At 39.6% G+C, this 25,840-nt stretch overlaps 1 protein-coding gene across 4 annotated transcripts; it reads right to left on the reverse strand.

Annotated features, from left to right (window-relative positions):
• Positions 1–1,582: 1,582 nt before the first annotated feature.
• Positions 1,583–25,739, reverse strand: csnk1a1 (casein kinase 1, alpha 1). 4 transcript variants are annotated; one of them, XM_049754586.2, is made up of 11 exons: positions 25,025–25,739; positions 24,689–24,795; positions 18,232–18,358; positions 17,681–17,779; positions 11,387–11,470; positions 7,395–7,534; positions 7,085–7,163; positions 6,172–6,246; positions 5,973–6,079; positions 5,641–5,753; positions 1,583–2,338 (listed from the first exon to the last, which is right to left on the reverse strand). In XM_049754586.2, the coding sequence occupies exons 1-11, from the start codon at positions 25,145–25,147 to the stop codon at positions 2,331–2,333; spliced, it is 1,062 nt and encodes a 353-aa protein (XP_049610543.1). In that variant the 5' UTR covers positions 25,148–25,739; the 3' UTR covers positions 1,583–2,330. The 4 variants fall into 4 exon arrangements, with proteins under 4 accessions (XP_049610543.1, XP_049610526.1, XP_049610552.1 ...); XM_049754569.2 differs by having other exon boundaries at positions 5,605–5,753; XM_049754595.2 differs by lacking the exon at positions 11,387–11,470 and having other exon boundaries at positions 5,605–5,753; positions 25,025–25,736.
• Positions 25,740–25,840: the final 101 nt, after the last annotated feature.

A 25,840-nucleotide genomic window follows, 5' to 3' on the forward strand; every position in this document is an offset into this window, starting at 1 on the left:
GCCAAGGAAGCAACAGTAAAAATGTACTATTTATGCATGTGGGTTTATGGATTTAAAGTTAAAAGGGTAACTAAAACTCTAATAGTGAGTCTTGTGGCACAATTTCTGAAACTGTTGATATCTATGGCACAAGCAGCACTCTTTTTGCAGACTCGTAAAAAGTCACTAGACTCAATTTACAAATGATCAACACACTACTTGTAAAACAAAACATGCGATGGCTGCTGGTTGGTGACCTCTGCCAAAGTTTATACGCATTCAAGGGATTCTTCTAATTCACTAGGTTTTTCATTAAGGCAGCATGCAATCTAAACAGGCCCGTTCTACTGGGTGGACAGCTAGTAACTGAAGGCTTGACACATTTTTTTTTTCCACTTGCCAGACTGCATTGTTTTTTTCTTTTCTTTCTTAGCTGTGTGATTCAAGAAAGCCCAAGTCAATTTCAAACAGTTTACATTAGTGTAACAAACAAGCTTCCTGGCAGTATTCCCTGAATATAGTTTGCTAACATGACTATTTTGTTTTCAGTTTTGTTTGACAGTTTGTTAGCTTTCCCCAGCACTCCTCAGTCAGCGCAGCCATGGTTGCAATGTGCAGGTTGTCATTGACAATCAAAATACAAATTTCAACTCAACAGGTGACAGATGTGGAAACTTACCCACACCTATTAAAACATGTGCACAATTATCAGGCGAAACATTCAAGTTTTGATCAGGACTGAATTCCTCATTATGGCATCACAGGCCCCCCTTTCACCCCAGTGCTGAGGAGCATCAGAGTAAGGTATTTTGGTGCGGTCTCTTTAAATGCAAATGAGAGATTTCACACGCTGCCCCCTCCAGGACAGAACACCTTCTCTCCGGTCAGACATATTTGTAGTTTGTTCGCAGAGGTAGTTTTCTTGCGGTGCCCAAACTTTTTTGATTAAAAGATGTCAATAGACAACTTGTTCATCCAGAGAGAGGACAGTGAAGACGACAAACCTGCAGAACCACGACTTCAGATTAACTTAATGTGTTATCACTGCTCACTCGCTGCCAGGAATAAAGATGGATGGATTTGAGAAACCGTTTGGCCACACCCATTACTTGTCAGTCTCGCTGCAAAGAACGTGATGTAATTGTTCAAAATCCATAAAAGAGAATGGATAAAGTTTAACAAACTTAATAAATATCCCCCAAACGAGTTATAAAAGTTAGATTAAAATTGTATGCAATGCTGGAGACTCCAAGTGCACAATAAGACAAAGTGGATTTTGCATTACATGCCTCCTCTGCTAAAACAGCAAAACCACCAGTGATTTTTGCGCAGTACAGTGCTGCTGTCTGTTCAACAGAATGCAAAATGCAAGTCATGAAAGAACATGTCAGGGAACGCTCAATGCTTGCCACACCCTCACCGCAACAATTAAAACAAGCCCAACTTCGCCTTTGATAATCTCGCCTGCCTTGTTTCACACAAACGCAAGTTTCTACATTTTCAAAGCAACAATATGGCTGTTTCGTGTTTAACCCTTTATATGATGTTAGCTTTACCCAAGTGATAACTGGTAGCACTGTGGACAGAAAATTGTCAGTAGACGTCAGTTGTGTAATGTTTTTATTGGTAGTTCTGGAGAAGACCATTGTTTTACAACAGATTTAATTAAGTCATAGCTCTAAAGAGAGGGAGCGAGCCAGAGAATCAATCTACAACAGACTGTTGCCATCAGCTGCTTATAACGCGAACAGGCAATCTCCTAACCACCATAGGAAAAAACAGAACGAAAAAATTCCAACAGTTCATCTTTCAGTAAATAAGGGTTCAAGGGTTTTCTTATTCAGCTCTTCAGAAACAAAAAAGGAGAAGAGTTTTCAGGGTTACATGTTTAAACATTTGCTTGATAAAAGCAGTGAATGAAATAATTAGGTAGTGAAGGGAAGAGATGCTTTCAGATGTTCCCACAGTGAGGAAAAATAAGAGCTGACTAATGTTTTAAACTGTTTCCAACGAAACCTTACAAAAAGTCAACAATGAAAAGGAAGACAGACAGGGATAGTTGAGAAGGTATGTTGGGTTGGGTCAAGGTTAGGTAGGGCAAGGAACTACAGCCTCCACATCCAAGCACCTTCAATTCCATTGTTTCTTTTCTTTCAGAGTGGAGAACTTCATTATATACACATAAATATATAGATGACACAGCAGATACACGTGTGTAAATCTATATATTTCCATTACATAGACAGATGGAAGGGGGACACAGACTTTCTTTGTCGCTTGTCCGATAAAGCGAGCCTTGTTTGTCCTGCTTGCCAGCATTTCTGCAGCTCCTCTCTAGGAAGAGAGCCTACTCAGAAACCTGTGGACACAGACACAAAAGTCACAACATTAGCTTGATGCTGACAAACCCAAGACTGCACCTGCGTGTTCAATTTGTGGAAGACACAAACTTAACAAAAGTGAATGAACCAGAGTTAGATAGACAGCAAGGATGCAGCTTCAAGCTCTCAAGGTGATAATTTGTTCAAAAAGCTAAACTCACTACTTTTGGGGTTCCAAAACATCATCACAATGACTCTAAAATGAATGAATAAGATGAGTTTCACCTGCAGATTTACAGCTTTGATTTGAGGGTACTTACTGTGCAATCTGTACATTGCAACATAGTGGGAAATATGACGACTACTTTTTCTTTTTTAAAGGGGCCAAAAACAGGACCAAACCGTTTCAGGGTAAGGTGTATTGTGTGCTTTTGCTGACCGATATTGTGATTTTGGTTTGAGAGCACCCCCTTCTCCAAATCAAGCTTCAGGGCTATGTTCACTATACAGTAATATACCCTAACCCTCGCCCGCCACTTTGGCTTCACTGCATGTTTTGCATAGTAGACCATTCTCACTCGAAAAAGGGAAAATCACACTCAGTTTCACCGTTTGCTCTTTTATTCGCACACACTCCGACAACCATTCCATTTTAAAAGGGCCGGCGCATCTCATTTACTTTGGCTTGGCGAATGGATGTGTCGATGCTCGTTTGTTTCGCCATGATAAGGGGTTAGCTAACTTAGCCTTTGCATCTCTTGACTTAGCAAAGAAAAGCAAAGAAAAATACATTGCCGATATCAGAAACATTTAATATATTAAATAACATAATATTGAACACACTTTCATAAGCGCCTAATACTGGCTGACAGACGCAATTCAGTTTTGGGTTTTGGGTGCGTGCTTGCTTGGTTATTGTATTCTTATTTTCTCTCTAGACACTTAATTGACCTGCTAGTGGCTGGTTGCTTGCCACTTGAACGTGTATTTCACACTGAAGCACACCTTTTCTGGTTTGGCGACAAGATCATCTTAGCGATTAGCATCGCCTTCTTAAGTGTATTTTGTTAGCCGCCATAGAGGCGAAGCTTAATTACTTAAAGGTGGAGCAGATGTTTAGCTTAAGCAGCTCGAAAGCGCAGTTCACAACCCGTACCCATAAACTTGCCTCCATGTTGGCTGTCCCACCAGTTCACAAGCCGCAGCTTGGTGCTGATAGTCTGCATGAGCAGCCATGAATAGAATGTTGCTTCTGCTTGCTCTGCCTCTGCTGTATGCTTTGGGTTTGTTTCAAGACTACAGTCACAGTTAGACTTCACTTTGATGGTTAATGCAGTTATTGCAATTTTGTTTTATCACAGTAGATTTGTTTATTTACATTTCAAAAAACAGAAGCCATTCATTTACAAATGTGATTGCATTTTAGTTTACATATTTCTGCCCACAAATGTAGCAGACATGAAACTTTTTTAGTACCACCAGATGTTTTCATGTGAGGTCAGAGACCAAAACAAAAAAACAAAACAATGGTTGATAGAAAATCTACACTTCACATTATTACAGTAATGACTGAGAAAGTAATGGTGCATGATAAAACGTTGCCGTGAGCATAAAGTGCGTATCTGGGCATATATGCGTATCTGGGCATATATCGGACATAATAATCTGACGATAAAAGGGTGTTGTGAACACCTAGTGTTAGCACTTTTTGGTCCCATAGCGGGATGTGAACACCTTGTGTTGGCACTTTTTGGTCCCATAGCGGGATGATATGTTCACTCGCTAAGTCAGCGCACCCGCTTGCACACGCACACTCCTTACCTTGACACACGCCATACCTTGACACTTACCTTCTCTTAAGCATTTTCTTCTGCGGCCCATGCCCAAATCATTCCGGTAACATTGTTAATACTATTATTATTCATTGCTGATATGAATAGCAGCCTACTCTATTAATTCAGTTTATTAATTATTTATTTATACATTATCTACTCACTTATTTATAAAAGTTTATGGTTTAAAATAATGAAAAATGCTTTACAAAAGCGTTCTTTTTTTGCTTTGAACGGATTAATTTTTTTTCCACATTATTTGTAATGGTGATTCGAAATTTGAACGATTCACTTCTCGAACAGCCTTCTGGAACGGATTGTGGTCGAAAACCAAGGCTCCACTGTATTTGTAAACAATAGCTATCCTTTTGTTCACATTGATACGGCTCTTCAACCGTGAGTAAGCACGTTTTGTGTTTATTTTATCATGTTTAATTTATTTTGAGCTCGTTTTTTGCCTTTTAAATGTCCGACTCATGCCAAGCTATGTAGTTAGCTGAAATGGAAGAACTGTAGTTTGTAGATATATGTTTTCGTGAATTAAAAGAAAAAAGAAGTTCACAGAACGGTTTTATTTTGAAATATACTGGCTCCACCTCATAGTTGCCTTGAATACTGGAACCGTGTGTGACATTACAGCCATTCATTGGCAGCATTATCAGATCGTGATTCGAAGTACTGGAACTTGGCACCGCAAGACAAAGCCAATTTGATACTTTGATGGCACGAATTTGAAATACTCCAGTACTACCAAAGTTCAGTTGTAAGGCATTACACATGTTAAGGGTTTCATACAAAGTATATATTGAAATTAATTGTGCCTAATCCAGCACTTTTTTTCCAAATGCTATTGTTCACTACCATGGACTACTACATTGTATCAAGGGCTTCTGGAAATGCTACAGGGCTGTGGATAGTAACCGTGGTGAATTAAATTTATATTGCACCCGCATTGCTTTGTAATAGCTAACGAGAAATACCTGTCCACATTTTTTTAAACAGGCGTTGAAATGGCTAATAGGGAAAAAAATGTTGGAAAGGAATACAGACGAGACAAATGGTATAGCCAAGAGTAAAGTCATCAGAATGAGTTAGTCAACAGTAACAGAGAGAGAGAAAGCCCATTGTCCAGCCCCAACAAAGGAACATGATATCATTGTGACATAGTTAGTAGTCAAATTCCCCAAGGACGTCTTCGCTATGGCAAGACAGACCAATTGTATCACTATCTCATTCCTTTGACTTTTGCCTCTTCTCAAAAAGGTGCCTCCTATAGATTGCCCATGGCATCATCATTCCAAACGGAATAACACTTTAGTTTTGTGCTTTTTTCCAATTTGGCTATATTAAAGCTTTAAGGGGCACTGGTGTGTGGGTTGTACAACAACAATACGTAGTGCCTAGTTGATACAAAACTGAGACAAGGAGCAATTGGTGTCTATAAAAACGTCGCTTGGCTGTTTGCTACTAACCTTTCATGTTAGGCTTGGGTTTGTCAGTTTGCTTGCCTGTGGGGGTTTGCGCCTGTTGGCCTTGGCCCCCGGAGGAGGCCCCCTGCTGCGCTGCTTTCTGTTTCAGCATGGTCCAGTCAAATGTGTAGTCATATTGGTGGTTCAAAGTCCTAAAATATACAGGAAAATATGCTCTTGTTTCAGAAGCGAACTCAGACACCCAAGATAAATAAGAAAATAGGAATGTGGATGGTGATTAAAAGGATCAATGTTGACTTGACTTGCGGTTTATTGGTAGGTGTAGAAAAGAAAACAGCAACAATTGCTGCACATTCAGTTCTTGAGTAGTACTGGAAATGTATGCATTTTCACACTCTGATCACTTTTACCTGAAGAGGATGCGGAATAGTTGGCGCAGATACATGTAGTCTGGGGCCTCTTCAAAGCGTAGGCCACGGCAATAGTTCAGATACATGGAAAATTCTGCTGGAAAAGCCTGGAAACATTTATGAAAACACCAAGTTGTCTTGATGGAAATAGTCCCGATAATGTCCAGGAGTTCCACCTTTATCACCACCTGTACCTTACCTTACAGAGGATCTCCACTGGGGTAGACATCTTCTTTTCTGAGATTTTCTCATACTTCTGCTTCTTTGTGGCAGCCTGGTAAACAAACATTTCACACATACTGTAAAACAAGCTATTCTTAATAAATTATTTTGACATTATTAATACAGCATAATACAGCCTCCAAGCATCTCCAGGAAGTCTAATATGCTGGAACTCATAAGAGGGAGCACATAATATATTTTGAAGAGCATTTTAAGATATTTTTGTTTGCTCTCAAATTGCTAATGGCCAGTTGCCGGTCTTTCCCTCTGGAACGAGCTCCCCTTAAATCTTAGGCAAGTATATAACCTTGATTTAACCACGAGGCAGTGTCCATAAACGTGCCATATAAATTAAAGTCCCAAAGTCCCAATGATCATCGTCACACACACATCTGGGTGTGGTGAAATTTGTCCTCTGCATTTAACCCATCCCCATGTGATTTTGATCCATCCCCTGGGGGAGAGGGGAGCAGTGAGCAGCAGCGGTGCCGCGCTCGGGAATCATTTGGTGATCTAACCCCCCAATTCCAACCCTTAATGCTGAGTGCCAAGCAGGGAGGCAATGGGTCCCATTTTTATAGTCTTTGGTATGACCCGGCCGGGGTTTGAAATTACATAAACAAATTGTCAACAATTAAATTGTCAATAACTTTGATCGTCTGTGTCATAGGCACTGCTAAATGGCTAAACAAGGTGAAACATTTGTGTTATAAAGTATTCACACCTGTGAATAATAACCCTGCCCCCCCACTCCCTGCTTTGGGATTTATTTCGTTTTTTAGGGGTATAATGGTGTTATAGTCAAGTTTTTGCTGTAATTTTTTTCAAAAGCTGAATGTTCTTTATTTTTAACATTGCCTTTCTAGGAAGTATCATCTATGTTTTCATACCTTCAGTCCTTGCCATGGTAAACAGGTTCTGTTGAAGTACATCAGTACATACCCCAGTGACTCCATGTCATCACGGCGACTAAAAAAAAAAAAACAAAAACAATTTTAGTTCAATATTTTTTAGCAAAATGAAAGCATTAGGAGACACCAGCATCCTTTTCATGGATGCTGAAATCCCATGCAAAAAGTTATTGATGCAAAATCTTCCTCCTCTAATCATGAACTCATTTGTATTCAGTTTACTCCACATCAGTGATCGAAGCTGGCTCATTGTATAATGACGTCTCATTGAGCTACTGTGTGAACTGACCTTTGTTCAATGCCCAAGTGTGCATTGATGGAGGCATAACGTGCTGTGCCAGTCAGGTTCTTGTCTTCTCTGTAGGGGATGTGCTGTCGTGAACGGTTGTCTCTGTACTTCTTTGCCAATCCAAAGTCAATAAGGAACAACTGTGAAGAGGGAGACCAACACAACGGTTGTTATTCATGCTAAAATCCCGGAATCATCAGGAATTAACATGCACAGCCATCAAATCCATACACTTTTTAACGTGGAAATATGTTTCTTTCTAATGATGTATTTAATTTCCTCGAAAGTATAAGGTATTATATGAATAGTATAACGTATTATATGCATTGAAGTATGCAGTTGGCTTAACCATGAACCACTCTCACACTATAGCACACTGACTGTGAGACGTGATGGATGTTGGAGGTTGTTATGTGGTTGCTATAATGGGACACCATTGGTATATAGGTAGCACTGACACTAAGGGGACTATTACTTGGCAGTCCAGTCGCTATAATAGATACAAAATGGCGTGATCAGCATATAAGAAGTCTAGATAATATTGCCTCTGACCAAAAAGGCTCAGGTTCAAATATCTTGACTTCAAAGGCACATGTCAATCCCTCCATGTGACATGCAAAGCATAATACGGTTTCTGTAATTCACACCTGGCAGGTGCTGGTTGTGTTCAGTACATGTTATGTTCACTGAAGATGAGTAGAAAGCAAATCTGAACGCCATACCCATGTTGCATTAACGAGAGATTATGGATAGTGGTTATAGTACAATATCTTATACTATATCATGTTTTAAGAAGAACAAGCTAAAAACAAAAGTTAACATCTGTTTTGAAGTTGTGCATACATAAGCATGCAGTCTTTAAAGTTATGCTGAACAAAAAAACAAATTAAAAAGGTATGTGCCATCTGCCTTAAGCTGTGATATGATAAGCAGTTCAGATAGTGGATGGAAAGAAATGCAGAAAAGGTAGAATCAGCTGCAATCTTCACCAAAAATCAAAACAGACACTGGGCAATGTCTGCCTACCAACCTCAGCAAAGCAATATTTTACGGAGGTAAAAAGACAGTACATAACCACCCCTCGACAATGTGAGCCGTCATGTTTTAGAAGGTTGATAGAGTGGACGTTGCTGTCAAGAAAGAAACTGTATGGTACAATATGATCAACCCATCTCAGGAAGTGTCAGTGTAAGAATTACATGTATGACTACATTTACATGCAGTCAATTACCACCAGGTTACCTCTTTTTCTAACCCAAATATTTCATGGTGTATATGCCTAAGAGTTAAGCGTAGGTTAAGAGGGATTGGTGGTATACTGCGCTTGCTCTACATCCAAGTATTCGGTCTTTATGGTATGTACATGAAGCCCTTGTATGCGGACTGGGGAGCATCACCACCCCTCACAAACACACACCTTTTTTTTTTTTTTTTTTTGCTCATCTAGCTTTTCTCTATTTGGTGAGAATGCAATTCCTGCAAAATTTGTTTTAGATTAGGTGGGCCACCAGGCATTTGAAAATTTGACTTGCAAGGCTGCTGATTTCAGCAGGTTAGTTAGTTGAAAAAGCATGTCCTTTTATTGAGGGCCTTTGACAAAAGCACAAGGGCGAGCGGTTGCTCAAGTAAATCAGCATAGAGAATGTCAGAGTGAGAGTTAAATTGCTCGAACTGAAATTCATGTGTGTGACTTTTTTCTGCCTTACGCGGGTGCATCATGATGGGAGAAGATGAGCTGCGGGAAGCAGAGAAGCAGTTTGTCAGGGGACTGGATCATGAGAGGGAAGAAAGCTTGAAGGTGTTCACATTAAATGATGTTGACATTAAAATGAAGCAGTGCAAAACAATTGAATAAATTGAATAAAGCTTTAAAAGCATTTTTTTCCCTTTTAGCAATGTCAAAATGTGGTGTTATCTCCATTCACTGATCTGGTAGCAATCCTGCTCATTCCTCCTTTTATAAGCATCAGCCTGCCCGATCCAAGAAAGCTACGAGTCCTCACATTGTGATGTCACAAAGTGGGGAGCCACCATCGTAATAGCCACTGCAGAACTAAACACAGCTAATTTCTCAGAGCAGCTGTCCCTGCAACTCGAGTTGACATGAATTATTAAATGTGTCTACCTATACTCTGCAATGTGCTCAAGTACTTGTCATTGCCGTTTGATGCATTATAGGAGTTTCTATGTAATTTTGAGATGTCCTATTTTGTGAGTGATCACTGAACACACCACGAGTCGACCTATGAATGTGTACGCGTACAGCGGAGTTCAAGTGAACCCGACGTCTTACTTTTCCGGTTAGAGAAAAAAGCGGCCAAAATAACTAATTTGTTAAAAAAATTACACTGACATTGTGCCAAAGGTAAAGTATAATCATATACACGTTTAAAAACGGTTGTGGGAAGATTAAAGTAGCTTGACACAACTTCTTTAAATAAAAACTAACCAAAGTTTTCAGTTTCCGTATGTTTCCTAATGTTACTCGTATGATTTCCTCATCTTCTAAAGTTGAGCTATTGTTTAGAATCTAAACAGTACAGTGCAACTCTGCATAGTGTATAGTTTTTGGTTGGTAAGGTTAAAGCCATAGACTGGTATTGAGAAGTTCTGGGATGACCATTCACCAGATCCGTTCATGTTAATGTTTGCTATACAACACTAATCGTAACTACCAGAAGGCCGATTAGTCCCAGTTGAACTATTTAGTGAATGCCAGGAAGCTCAAGACATAGCCATGGAGCCTTAATCTGACCGTTGCAGAATAAGGTCTAATCTGTCCAAAATATTAACAACTCTACCTCCCTCTCTGCCTCCCCCATACAGAAAGGTGACTCTGCCTAACCCATAAGATAGTAACTTTGCAGTCTTAAACTGGTTCTAGCTAGACGCATGTGCTAAGGTTTATGCGCGAGTCATTTAGCTTCGTACGGTCTTTGGGGTCCAAAACCAATCCACGTTAGAAAGTCGCGTGGCGTCAAAGTGCTTAAAATCGATTCAAGAATATAAAAAAAAAAAAAAAAAAAACCAGCACATTTACTGGTTGTACATGCGCTAGATGAAAAATTTACTGTCAACCTTTACCAACACCAATATCAACATTTCAGTAGTCTGGGCCACTGATCAGCTAACCAACATAGACTGACCAGAGATTAGAACTTTGCGATCTAATTTATTGTGGGGGGTTTTGTGCCTTTTTATTGATTCATACAATCACCCCATCATTGTGATAACAGCAACAAAAAGGGAACACTGAGAAAAAGCATGTTTGGTGGCAGAAGCAGAAGCAGCCACAGTGAAGTGAGCAAAACCCTCATTCGCTGAATGTACTCTGACTTTGAGAATAGTGTGCAGAAGCTCTGTTGAAAGAAGTGGCTATTCTGCAAACAAAGGTTTAAAACTCATTAGGTAAATCTTGCTCTCATCAGCTAACCAACAAAGTGCGGGGTTAATTTGTGAGCTCGAGATCAAAACCCGTACTACAACCTGTACTCTACAGGATAAATATTGTAAGATTGTGAGATGCTCACTATAACAACCAAGGTTTGGCTATGATTCAACAACAAATTATTTCACTCTCCACAAGATACACATTTTGCACTTATGCAAACTACAACCTTTGAATTATGTTATTAACTAATCATTGCTGATTGAAAAGCTTTTGTTTTATGTAAGGCTTCAACCATACCAGGCTTGACATTGGTTTATAGTACTTGATTGACTCACAGGCCAAACAAAGTTACTGACCTCTACCCCAGAATTAGTGGCCTCTACCGCTGCAGGACTGAGGCAAGAAAGCCATTGCTTGGATGATTATATTGATGTTTACCCTCCTCTTCTGACGGTATGAAGTACAAGCTGGGTGGTCAGGTATAAAAGGTGCAAGGTGAACACTAATGGTCTTGCTGTCTGTCATTCACTATGCCTGTATATATAATTGCGAAGCGCCAACTGCTGTTGTGAGGAAGCTGGTGTTGCGGTAAAGGTCACACCTGGTTTAATCCTGAGAAAGATGGGTCCTGAGAAGAGCTAACCGCCAAGCTTCTTTTCCTCTTCCCCACTGATGAGTCTAAACACTAGGGCAGACAGTAGAGGGGCAGGGGTCAAAAATCACACAGCCGCTATCCACCTTTTAGCACAGTTAGCAAGAGTACAACAGGCAATTCTGATTGTACCCACTTAGTTTAATGCCAATTGGTTCTGTACAAAAGAGCAAGCACCTCTTGTGTAATAAAGGTTGGACCTACAAATACAATGTCCCTTTTGGGTATATTTGCTGAAGAAGAATCACAGGTGTGATTTGCTTCTGTCAGGACAACAAAGGAAGATTAAGCCTGTACAATAAAATAGAAATCTCCACAAAAAGAAAAACAAAAAAGACATAAGTACCCTCTCGGATGAAAGTGTTTGTTAAAGAGGGGGGGGGGGGGGGGGGGGGGGGGCGCTATGACCTTAATGCAATCAAATACTTTAGGATTTAGCATTCAGTCAGTCTAAATGCCAAGATCTTTTCAATTCATACAATGGCCTGAAAAAGTATCTAAAATTGTGGGAATTTCTCACATTTCAGCAAAGTTTATCAGGATGATTCACAGGAAAACTTGGGGCAGACAGTTGATGCTAAAACAAGGATGGATGGAAACTGCAACAGGACAATGATCCAAAACATAGAAGTAAATAGACGTCAGAATGGTTTCAGAAAAAACAAAATACATGTTAAAATCCTGACTTGCAGCCAATTCAGATGCCGTGGCATGACCCCCAGAGAGCGATTCATGCTAGACATCCCAGGATTCTGACTGCAGCAGTTTTGTAAAGAGGAATGGTCAAAAATCGATCCTGATTGATGTGGCAGACTGATCTGTAGGAACCGTCTGGTTCAAGTTTTTGCTGCCTTGCAATGGTTCATTTCCTCACTCCTGCTACATTGTTTGTATGCAAACATTAATATACAAAAACATTCAAATGTGATTTTGAAAAAGAGCCAATCACATTTGAGGGTGAGTTTGTGCAGAAATGTGAGAAATTCCAAAAGCTTCAGACACATCTCAGGTGATTGTTTGTGAACAGAAAGAAATGCTTCGACTAGCCTATTTTTATCACAACGATGATTGGAGGGTGCAAACCCAAATGTGATGTCATCCAATCGCTAGCCACACACTTTCAGCAATCACAAACTGCAGCTTCCTAGATGTCAAGAATTGCATGATGTTGATTGAAATATAAAATCTACATAGACCTGTACAAACGCCAGAATTTTGTGATGCAAAAAAATAAGACCAAAAAAAAAAAAAGTTTCCTAATTCCCCGTGACCCCCCGTGGAGACAAGCGGTATAGAAAATGGATGGATAGGTTTCCTAATCCGACCCGTACAACCTATTGAGGGGGGTGGCTGAAACATTTTAGAGTGAGAAAAAAATCTTGGGATGATATGGTTGCACAAGTGTGCACACCCTTTACTAATGCAAGACGTAGCAATATACGATATTATCCATAATTGAAAACGAATCAACACGTGTCGCTATTTAACGAAACTGATTGATTTGGCGGCTGTACGAGATAGGAAAAACATGTAATATGGAATATGGATGTTAACTATAGTGAAATTTAACACGTACCTAAAGAAAAGACATCTAATGAAAGGAGTCATTTTTTACATGGCAAAATAAACTATCTTAGTGTGTTCTTAGCTAATGGATTATTATTCCCCTAGGTATTGTTCAACTACTGGGTGGTGATTTTCATTTAAATTGCATCGGACTGGTCAAATTCTGATAAAAGCATAAAAATTAATGTACCTAAAGAAAAGACATTATCTAATGAGAGTAGTATTTTTTTTTTTTTTTTACGTGGCAAAATAAACTAACTTTGTGTGTTCTTAGCTAATGAATTATAATTCCCCTAGGTATTGTTCAACTACTGAGGTGGTGATTTGCATTTAAATTGCATCGAACTGGTCTAATTCTGATAAAGCATAAAAATTCCAGAAACAAAATTATTAAATGTCTTTGCGATACGCATATGACATAGGCCATTATCGCGAGATATATTTTTCCATGTTTTGTGCAGCCCTAATTAATTTATCAATGAAGTTCAGACGTTCTAATATGCTTTTCCCAACAGTTCTGTTACCACATTTTACCGCACACGGTATGTCTAGCAGAGGAATTCATCTGATCCAAGATATCAAGTCAGAAGATGGGTAAAATGAATTTCCTAGGCATTGGTTATACCAGGGAACAAAGTGAAGACAGTCGTCATCAAGTGAAGAAAATATGGCACAAACGTGACGTAGCAAAAACAATCTCTCCAAAACGATGACCAGAAGTAGAAGAAGTTGCAGCATTGAGTGGGCTGCAGCAACCTCCGGCAAGTATTAATTATTTAATACATGGGAGAACATCTTCCATCCTCAATTGTCTGGGTAACAAGGCAAAAGTCTTACCTTAGAAAGAAAAAAATACAGGCCCAGCAAAATATTGCACAGACACTTAAAATCTACCAACAGCACAATCGGACAAATTACCTGTGAAACCAAGCTTTTTAGCTATAATTCCAAAAGGTATGCTGTGCGCAAACAAAACTGCACAACACCAAAACAACAATATACCTACAGTGATGCCAGGAGGCAGAAGCATCATTCTTTGGGGTTGCTTTTCTTCAGCTGAAACTGGGGGCTTATGTAAAATGAAGGGAGTTATCAACGACCAGTCAGTGTTACCACAAAACCTTCCGGTTACTGCTCGAAAGCCCAAGACAATTTTTAACAAGACAATGGCTCAAAGCAAACATTCAAATAAACAATGGATTCAGCAGAAGAATATGAAGGTTTTGGAATACGCCAGTAACAGCAACACTATGAATCTACAAAGCCACCTCATTTGCTATGACAGCGAACAACACAAAGGTTACAATAAAGGTAAACCAAGTCAGTCGACAATCACTACAGCGGAGAGGTTTGGTATCACAAAATTACTCTGAATCTACCAACACTGGAACCGAGACTTGAGCTACCCGGTCGCGCTTCACAAAGACATTCCTGCATTGTATGCTGGTGCTAGAGCAAACGTGAACAGAATGAAGCAAAACGTGTAACATAAGTTGCTACTGATGTGTCGTAATCGGAAAGCAGTATGCTATTCTTTTTTACACAGAATGTTCATTTTTATGCATTTTAATGTGTCCAGCGGCACAGTGTGTTTATTTATGTTAATGCACTTTAATTTGTCTGCCTGTACAGTGTTGTGTTAATATTAATGCGCGTTACAAATGGTGGAGTGCTTACATTTACAAGACACCAGTGTGGTACTTTGCAAAATCAAGTTGCTATTGATTTAAATATCAGAAAGCAGTGCACTACCCTGGTGTACATAAAACATGTACCGTATTTTCCGGACTATAAGGCGCACCGGACTATAAGACGAACCTTCAATGAATGGCCCATTTTAAAATGTGTCCTTATATAAGGCGCACCATTAATGCATCATGTCAGGTTTTTAATCCAAATCAAATCATTCTCAATTTTATCTTTTTTATTTCAACTTCAGACTTAAGACATTACTTTATAATCACAACATAATGATCCATAGTCTTTTTGATTCATGATTCACAGTCTTCAGCGGGCCACTTATGATTGATTTCATGACACAATGCTTTGGGCCAGTTTAAATTTAGGAATTTGGTCCATATATAAGGCGCATTGTCGGCTTTGGAGAAAATTTTAAGTTTTTAGGTGTGCCTTATTGTCCGGAAAATACGGTAATTAATGTTCATGCTATGAAGTCTAATTTTTCCTGATGTACAGCATTTACATTTGCAAGGCTCGGAGGGAATGACACTACGCAGATGTACATGTACTATTGTTGGTAAAGATTTCTCACAATATATTGTGAATGACTTAGATATGTATTGTGATATTGATGAGATTTCTAAACTCATTTATTAATTGATTTACTTTTATTCAGGTGAGATATTTGACCAAATGCTTAACGCTTTTACTTGTTTTTTGCACGTCTTTGTCCCTAAAATGTTCCCTGTGTAAAAATGAAATACTGAAGGGCAAAGAATTGTAAAACATTCTATCTTTAATTCATCCATTTGTTGGAAGTTACGAAAACCAAAAGTTAATATATTTGGTGTGTATTCTTAGAATTTATCGTCCGGTTGATCGGTAATCTTTTTTTTTTTTTAATTTCAAATATCAGCCTAATAAAATTTGTATTATTCGGGCCCGAGTTATGTCGCTAGCGCAAATGGTAGCCAAGCAGCACTAATGCAAGCCGGCACAACCATGCTACCTTCCTCTACTTCAACAGGGACTCCGAGTTGCCCCTTGAGAGTTTTTTTTTTTTTTTTTACTGTGGGTGTGCCAAAGCGATCATGACTGCATTACCATGACAATCAGGGAGCTATGTTGCTTGCGTCTTGAACCTTACTATTGAAGGAAAAATACCCATTAAGACAGTAAAAGGAAAACTTGTATCTTCAATAGCAGACGCCACTTCATCACAAAGCTGGCAAATGACACTTGTCAAGCTGCGCCACAGCAGTCCTATAATTAGCTTGTGGATCTGTGCATGTGGCACATGTAGCAGTCACATCACCAAACATCCTCCAAAATCGGAACAGCTTGCATTTTTAAAAATATATTCCCCAAAACCTACACATTGGAATCGCTGATTACTAATTTTATTTATTTTGTAATTGCATTCATTAACAGAGGTAGTTTCCTATTGAAATGGAGTTGAAATGGAAATGGAGTTTATCAATTTCACAAGTTATGCTTTTCCCACTTATATTACAGCGTACTTTACTATCCGGTCAAAATAGGCTGGCTGATATTTTACATACAGTACGGTATACTTTAGGAACTGCATCACATGTGGTGGATATTTTGGTCTTGTGGTATCCATGGTAAATGTAAACAAGGCTGTGTAATCACGGAGTCAACGTGTGTAAAAATAGCAAGAAAGGCAAGGGGCTATACGGGAAAATGATAAGACCACAAAGCTTTGCTCATACCAGGACGAGCGAGATCTTGTACCATTGCCGAACACTGCACCTAGCCAGACTTTCACTACCACCTACGTCAGGGGCCACCAATTCCAGTCCTCGGGGTCCGGTGTCCTGCATGTTTTAATTCTTCCTGCTGCTGTTATATTTGACCAGTTCTTGATCTTTAATGCTTGCTATGCTCATACTAATTACCAGGAGGCTGCCTTCTCAGTTTAACTATTTAATGTATGGCAGAAAGATCGAGACACAGGTTGGAGCCTTTTCTGCAAGATTGCGTAAGAAGGTCTAACCTCCACTTATACTCGTAGCCACCCACCTGCAAGGGGTGAACCTGCGTGATATTGTGTAAACTTGCAGTCTTAACTGAAATCAACTAATATGCATGTGCAAAGAGTGTCAGAGAAGAGAAGGCCAGTGGAAGCAAGAGAAGGGTCACAGCTAGATAACGGTATAGCTCAAGCTACCTGCCAAAGAGGACTATTCTCCAAGTCGAAAATTGGTTCGTAAGTAGATGCATAAAAATTGCGAGGCTCCGGTTTGTATCTCGATTAGTTTGTAAGTATAGGTGTTTTTAACTAGAGGTACTACTGTACTAGCTAACAGATAATCCTTTCCCTTCATGCTTAGAGAAAGATCGCATGTCTTAAAAGTATATCTTATAAGCCAAATTGGCAAACCAGAATTGTTAAGTGACAGAGCACCATGTAAGTATTATGGGGTTACCGCTGCAACCGTAAATGGGCTTCCCACTTGTGCAGTGCTTTTCTACCTCCGGAACTTACAAAGAGGATTAGATCAGTTGATTCTGCCTGGATTGTTTTGTCTTTTTGACTTGAAGATGAAAACCAAACCTTTCTGACTGAAGAAAAGACCAGACATAAGACTTATTGGAACCTGAGAAACAATGAAGAGCATTTTGCATAACAGAATGCATTATCTTTGTTAATGAATAAATCACCTGTAGTATACAAAAATGTCTTGATTTATGTTTATGGTCTTTATGTATTTTCTTTCTATTTGTTTAGGAGTTTTGTAAAAAATAATTTTGATTTCTCTTCGCACATTGAAATCAGTAAATGGGTGCTATGGTTATATTCATGTATGCAAACATGTCAAAAAATGTCGTGGGACCCACCCTTAAGCCAACTAATGTACTTTCCACCAGGACACTTAGGTCCTGTATATTTTAAAATCTTAACATTTAGACTGCAAAGTTGACATGCCATTTATAACGTAGATCTCAACAATAAAATGAACTTGCATGTCTTACCTTGTTACAATGTCGGCCGATGCCCATGAGAAAGTTGTCTGGTTTGATATCTCTGTGGATGAAATTCTTTGTGTGTACATATTCAATTCTGCTGATCATCTAAAACAAAAACAAGGGCAATGAGTCATGATTTTCAGTATTGTTTGTTACCATATTGTATTTATTCTGACACTTTTACTCACGAGTACAGCTGAGTAAACAAACATGCACTTATAACCAAGGGCAAAATCTGATCGTGGCCTGTCAGCATGTGTATACAGCTCATGTACTCTAATATGCCTTCCAAAAAAAATCATTTCTTCTGAAGACTTCACACACATACACAACCATGCACAAAATATAGGGATATTCAGACAATACTTGCCGTGAATTTTTCCGTTTGGCTTCTTGTTAGAGAACAAGAAGTTGTGTAAAAAGTATTGAAACACTGAACCCCTGGAAATGTGTATTGAAAATTTTAGGCCAAATTAAGTTGCCTTACAAAAGCACCTGAAAGCTGACTATCCCCAACTTCTGGTGAGTGGTGAATGAATTGTGCGAGCATTGCCTACCTGGTCTGCAAGCATAAGGACTGTTTTCATGGTGAAGCGTCGAGAGCAGAAGTTGAACAGGTCCTCGAGGCTGGGACCAAGCAAGTCCATGACTAGGACATTGTAGTCCTTCTCTTGCCCATACCATCTAAATGGGGGGGGGGACATTGGGTTAAGTTTCTAGCATGTACAATGGCTGAATCCGCTTTATCAGCTCAACTTCTTCTGACACTAATGCCGACAACCTTCACAGTTTTCTCCCAACATGGGTATCATGAACACGGGTCCCAATTTTGTTGTATAGCGGTTGTACAATGACCGTAAAGGCATTCTATTCTATTCTCAACTTCAATTATGCATGTTCTTTGGCAACTGTGATTCCTTTAATCTTCTATACTGCCAAGAAACATAAGCAATCATTCCGAAAATATATGAGATGGCTTTCTTGTCATACTGTACGTTAGCGTGTCTGTTTAGATTACCTTCTACCGGCTGTCTACTCATTAGGCACATTACCGTTTAAACAAAACAAAATTTCTTCTCTGTTGATATTTGGTTTAAAATCTTTAAAATCATTCATATGAGGCTCTGCAACAGGTGTATAACGCCACCACTATTTATTTGGTGTTCCGAGGCATCTGCCCTGATCGAGCCACACTGCAAGGCGCTGAACTAGTGCACATCAATGCTGGCCACTCAGAAACTTCGCGTCGGCTGCCGCGGATTACATCAAGCACGCAACAGAGATAATGGTGACAAAGAAGAGCAATGTGATCGCTTGTGTTGTAACACTTCGGATTTTGCAAGAAATATTGTCTTGACAAGACAGTTGCAGGATACAACCTTTGCACTTTCATGCATTTACTGTGTTGTGTTCGGGCGCCAAGCCATGTCTTCTCACCCTGTGTTTTCATGTGATTGCTGCGGATTGCTAGTGTACACCAGTTCGAATGAGTAAGCATGTATAGCACTTGAAAAATGCATCTCGGTCAGTAATCCTTAAGAGCATTCAGAAATTTACTGACACCCGTGCACTACTCAGAATGTGTGTGTTGGGAGTCAGAGAGGCCGCACCTCTCCCGATTCATTTTTAGAGCGTAGTCAGCACAGGCGTAGCTACTGTGTCCTCAGTCGGGGGAGGGAGTGGGGGTTGAGTGTGCGCACCGGCACTCCATTTTTGTTGCAATCTAAATTAATGGAGCAAAAACTTGAGCAACGCACTGAATTTTTGAACGGCCAAGGTGTAGCAGTGTAAGATCTGAGTATACTTTTCAGCGTACCATTGGGTTCTTGGTCATGTGATGCTACGCATGTGCCTGGCACTTTTTGCCAGCCCCCATGCCAAAAAGGAAAATCAACAATAATGAGGCTACCAGGGCCATGCACACACAAACGCACTCACTAACATCATTTACCTCAACAATAGCACCACTATTAGCTTTAACATTCACAACTAGAGATTGTATGTGATTGTTTCTCTTTTTTCCTCAGAAAAGGCAAATACTGTCAAATGAAAAAGTCTTGACACATTTCAAATGGAAACACACTGCTCCTACAGATTTCACGCCGGTGCTGACAAGTGTTCTTTGTTTACGCGTTTCTGCTGATAAAGGCTATGAAAAAGGTACATGTCATAATCACGTTTGAAGAACGTGTAGCGTAGGAGGAAAATTAACCTCTCATCTGTTATATTTAAGACTAACAGTTATGGTAGGGCACGTGACAAGAGGCAAAACGTTCTTACTAAAAGATGTTTGCCAGTCCAACCTGTTGGTAGTAACAGGCAGGCATGCTAAATAAGATTAGCACTGCTCTTGCGGTAAATTATACAACTTCAAACAACATACAATCAGCATACAACAAACAATCCAAGGTGTTGAATATTAATCTGGTTGTATGATAAATAAAATGAAGACATGAGAAACAGCATATAGGCGTTCTTGTGAATGCTCTCTTCAGACGCTAACTGACGGCACCGTTTATGGCTCTCAACTATAGTAACACCTTAGCTTCTGGTGATCAATCACTTTTCTTTTGGGTAGGTGTCAAATTGTTGGTTTGTAATGATTTTTGGGCGGCCAAAGAAACCTTTGCCACCCTCTCCCCAGACAAGCGGCAGAGAGACAAATGTACCAACACTACAATTCAAAAGTTTGGGGTCAGTTAATGCAATATCCACATATGTAGGTGTATAAAGGCCTATTTTCAGCAACCATCCCTCCAGTGTTCTAATGGTCCCTTGTGATTGCTAATTGTGTTGGAAGGCTAATAGATTATTAAAATCCCTTGTGCATGAAAAACACTAAATTGTCTGGGTGACCCAAAACCTTTGAACGAAAGTATATGCAAAGATATAACCAGGTGGGACATCATGCACGAGAAAACAATGCTTAAAAGCTATGAAAAGAAAACACGTGCCCCAAGTAGTAATGTGAGGCACTGAAAAAGTTTGAAATGTCATTTCCTAAGTCAATTTCTATATTGACTTTGTACGCTTTTTGTTGAGTTTGCCATTGTTGTTCTTTACATCACACTTAGGGATTTGTCATTGGACAGGATCTCACTTTGGGAACACGACTACGGTATTTTTCACACCAATAGGCGCACTTAAAAGTGTTTAATTATCTGAAAAATCGAACAAGCACCTTTTAAAAGAGTGCGCCTCTTGTGTGGACCGAATTCCATAATCTGGAAATGTTATGTGGCTGCCTCTACAGGGATGTAATATGTAGATATAATATGTAAACCCAAAGAGCCAATCAGAGGACATTACGTTTTACACAAAATATGTACACCAGGGCGGTAAACCAGAGAGCTGTACGTAATACGTATAGTACTTACCTTCGCCACCATTGAGAAATATTATCGGTTTGTGCAAAGCAAACATCATTAGGACCCTCTAAAATGGCATTGACAAATAGACATGCTTACGAGGCACCATTCAAGCTTTCGAGAAATCCATCATTCTTTGCGAACTTGGCATGTTTAATGGCGAACTTGTCCAACTGTTTAATTTGGATTGAGGAGGAGGACTTTGATGGATTTGCGTATGAATATCGATTAATAATAATGCGAGTACAGTAGACTACATGGTTGAATTTTTAAATTAAGTACAACCGAACTCATGTTCTTGCATTAGTTGATCTCCTAATTTTGCTTGGGAAGTAGGGAACCTATACTGTACTCATTCTGCTCAGCTGCTTCCAAACCTTTTGCAACATTTTACAGCCATTGACCTACTTGTCCGATAGACTTCTTTGATAGTTGTCAGTTTTACTTCAGGAGGATGAAATTGTTCTTAATTGATATACGAAGTAACTCAAACTCTTATCAGCCATGACTAGTTCTGATGAACAGCCGTTTCTCATTTTAAAAAGGGTGCTGGCTGTGAAAACCTCCATAGGAAGAAGCACTAAAAATTCTATATGAAGAAGCAAGTAGGGAAAGAGTCAAGAAAGCCAAGGTGGAAAGATAAGCCATGAGAGGTTTAAAAGGTAAGCCAGGCGGTGGTATGAGTGGAGGAGGGGCAGCAAGACCAGCAGGGTAGACAGGCTTAGGCTTGACTTTGCTGAAACAAGGAAGTTCGTGCTATCAATAAAACACCTGCTCGAATATTGCTTCAATGACAGGCACACATGCACGCAGGCATTAGCTAAACTAGCATTAGCATCTCGCTTTGTTGCACCTCAGTTGGCCGTAGGGTTCCAGAATGGATGGCGATTGCTGTCTGGAATCGTATTATTGACATCCAAGTTGGACTGCTGTAGTACTCAATCTCAACAATCAGTCTTATAATTCATGTATTTACGGTGTAACAGAGCGTCGTGTTATGAGGTGGCACATTAGAATTCTTTAATATTACGTGGGTGACACACAGTGGTCCAATATGGAAGGAAACTTCGAAAACTGAAATGAATCAATTATTAATTTCATATGCATACTCAAGCAGGATTGACAAGAGGAATATGCTACCCCTTTCAACCCAAATAAAATTCCGTACAGATTTGGCCTGTGGTTTCTTTGTAATTAGAATACAAGGCTGCACGTAAACCTGGTAAAACCGGTGATTACTTTTGCGTTTAATCTGTATCGGACTTTGCAAACAGTTGATTTTACTTTAAATTTCCCTCAATTTTGTGACATGTTGGAGATAAACAGTTAATGAATCGTAATTTGCTTGTGTATTTTTTGTACTCTATTTGAAGCCTTTTTTTTGTCAACAGCGACGACAAAGCCCGTCTGTAAGGCTTGTTTTAAAACTACCGGTGCTTGAGGTGGGAACACGCGAGATCTGGCAAAACTCGCTGACCAGCATCTTGTTACAGGTTGAGATGCACTATTACATTCCCCTTAAAAAAGCACTATTACATTCCCCTTAAAAAAGCAGAGTGTGAAATATTTTGTTCCCAATTTGTAGAACTTGACACGGCATTCGACAAGTTGGGAGCGGGCCTACATGTACACGCATGCACAGACAAAGTAACGTTACTGGCTCATTACCAATTCAATTAGCATACTTGCTTCACAGTAACGGCGAAAATGTATTGTCATATTGCCTACATAAACATTGAAGTAAAGTCAACGGCAATTTTTCCTTGATAATTTTATGTTCTGTGCAGCACAACTACTCGAAACACAGCGTTCTGAAATTTTGTTTGTTTGTGGAATATAAATTTAAGTGGCAAAAGTCTTAAAATTGCGGAAGTCTCAGGTCACAACCAAACACGGCTTACCAGTTTTATGAAGCTGAGCCGTGATTGGTTGTGACCTGAGACCTGTCAACTGTGATTTCATTTTGTGCCGACAGCAAAATGGCCACCCCTTGAGATGAGGGGAAAAAAAAAAAAAAAAAAATGTAATTGGCTAATTTTGCTGGTTACTTCATATTCCACAAATGCAATATTAATGAATTTTGGCATTGTGACAACACTAATAGCATAACTGCCTTATACAGTACGCTAGCATTTAGCTAGCGGACGTTTGTTTAATTGTCATGACTTTTGTATGGAACAACAGGTTGGAGTGACAAAGAACTATTTGAGAACATTGTGCCGAATTTAGAAGTGCTTAATCTTGAATGTAGCTTGATAACACGTTAAGTTCTTTTGCCTCCAACACAGCTGTAACACTCCACAACTGACTTTAAATTGATTAATCAACTAACATCCGTGAGCTAAACACTATCATACAGTAAAAGGCAAACATACTCATCAAAATAAGCACTAATGTTTTGATAAATTATGACTCTTCAAACAACATCATGGGGCAGTGCAGAGTGTCGTATCCTTATTTTCTTGTATGACAATGAATACAGGAAACAACCTCGCGTCTGCATTTTTGTGAAGCTGTCCTCAAACTGCAAACTGACAGCGGTATTTGTTGCTAGCAACCATAGCAACAGCTTAGCTTGTGGTCATCGATTGCTTTTCTTTTATGTGGACGTCAATTCTCTGGTTTGTAATGATTTTCAGTCATCTTAAAGAAGCCCCCATCCTCCTGACTATTAACACCGAACAATGACAAATGTACAAGGCATGACCAATGGCAAATAACGCTATGTTTGCGAGGCTGTCCTTCTAATGTGCCCGTCAGCAATGCATCGTGGGAAATGCAGAAATAGGCTGAACCCATCTATAATCGATGAACTTAAAGTTTCAATTAAAAGACAAGCCACACAAACTCGTGTTATGTTTGTTCACATAGATATTTGTTCCATGAGTCTCTTGATTACATTTAAATGCATTGTATTTACTTGCTTACACTGGGCAGTGAAAAGTTTATTATCCAGTATTGTCAATTTGGGAAAATTGCATTTGTGTATATTTATTAACAATTTGGGTCTAACAGCCATTAATATTTTATCAAACATTTGGCTCCGGCTCACCTAGGTCAACAACAGAAAATGGATGGCTATTGGAGTCTTAACAACTTTGACTGCCATCAAGCCTGTGTGAATGTGACCGTTTGCGCCACTCTCGGGAACAATAAAATATGAAAACAAAGTATAATATAAGCTGTCATAATAAAATACTAAAATAATGATGCAATTAAAACACTCAAAGACACGTTAAGGTTGTTTGTTGTGTTCCGCCGCCATTTTCTAACCGAGGAGGGAGACATGTTGAGAGCGAGGACAACAAAAGAGGAGCGGCCATTTCCACACATAGCAGCCTTTCCTCGCCCCTAACAGCTGTTGTGCGCGAGAAAACAACCCACTCTCCGGGCACACTTTAATGACACGACCACTGTTCTGACAACGAGAAACAATCGAACCGTGATTGCGTAGGGAAATAAAATGACGGTCATTTCCTAGCGACGATTGTGAAATCATCTTTAAGGCGCATTTAAGTAATGCAGACAGGCAGGCCTTGTACCTAACATAATATGATCATTAAACTACACGACGTATGCTAATCGACGACTGCTAAATAAAGCGTAGATTAACAAGGACGACACAAGGTGACAAGAAATTCCTTACCGTATGTGTGGAATCCCGACACCACCTTGTAGGATCTTGTACAGCTTACTTTCGTATAATAACTGTGGATGCCTGGCTTTCTGTGACTCCAATTTTACCGCTACCTCCTAAAAACGACACACGGATTAGGTGGCAGTTACAGTTTGAATTTTACGATTAAAGTTAACTTTGAAGACAGATATTTCGCTACTGAAAAGTAATGCAAATGAGTTCGTTTGCGTGGCGAGGTTACCGCTGTGGCTAACTGAACAAATCTTGCTTAAAATCAATTAACGTTCTCATCCTTCATTGCTACGTTGACAAACAATGTACGTACTCAATAATTATGACTATTACCTCTCCATTTGTGACGTTGATGGCCAAATATATGTCGCCGAAAGACCCAGATCCAATTTTCCGCACAAGCTTGTATTTCCCACCGACAATAAATTCGGCTTTGGAGCCACTGCTGCTCGCCATAATATCCACCAAATGACGATCGGCACTCGGTTAACTTCAGGAAATTGTTTTTTTGCGTTCTAACCAAATAGTCGGCGAAACATAAATGTAATCCTGATTCCGTTGGCGAACATGGACGAGTGGTAGCTAAATTTTGGGAACCAGCTCTTGCGCAAATTACAAGAAAACCATAATGGTACCATCCACAAAAGATCTTCGTTAAAATACGAATTCCTTTAGGAAACACTGTATGACGCGGTAGTCACAACGTATAAATCGATGTAACTCTGAAAGATCGCACGGCCTTGTACGAGCAGCCAGTCACAGCTAACTCGAAAAAGCAGCTAGTAAAGACGAGCGGCTAAAAGCTAGCGATGTCGCAAGGACCGTCGCTAAAGACGAAAAAAAAAAACCGACCTCCACACACTGAGGCTTAAAAAAAAAAGCTCAAATAGTCACGCTTCGGATGATAATGTTGTTCTATCCGAATATTTCAGTCCTTAATATCTAGCGGGCTAACTCAAGGGTCGCAACCGTTGGTCCACAGTGCAACCCACTCAATCCTCCATCTTGTCTTCTCTACCCTTTCGCTCTGGTTTCCGTTGGACAGCATTTGCTTGGGTTTGATAGCCCGTGGCGCATTCAGGCGCTATCGGACATAATGGAGTTCTCTCGCACGGTGGCTTCTATGGGATTTTATCTTGAGTTGATCGA

Source organism: Syngnathus scovelli, chromosome 1 (assembly GCF_024217435.2).
Source record: "Syngnathus scovelli strain Florida chromosome 1, RoL_Ssco_1.2, whole genome shotgun sequence".
NCBI classification, from domain to species: domain Eukaryota; kingdom Metazoa; phylum Chordata; class Actinopteri; order Syngnathiformes; family Syngnathidae; genus Syngnathus; species Syngnathus scovelli.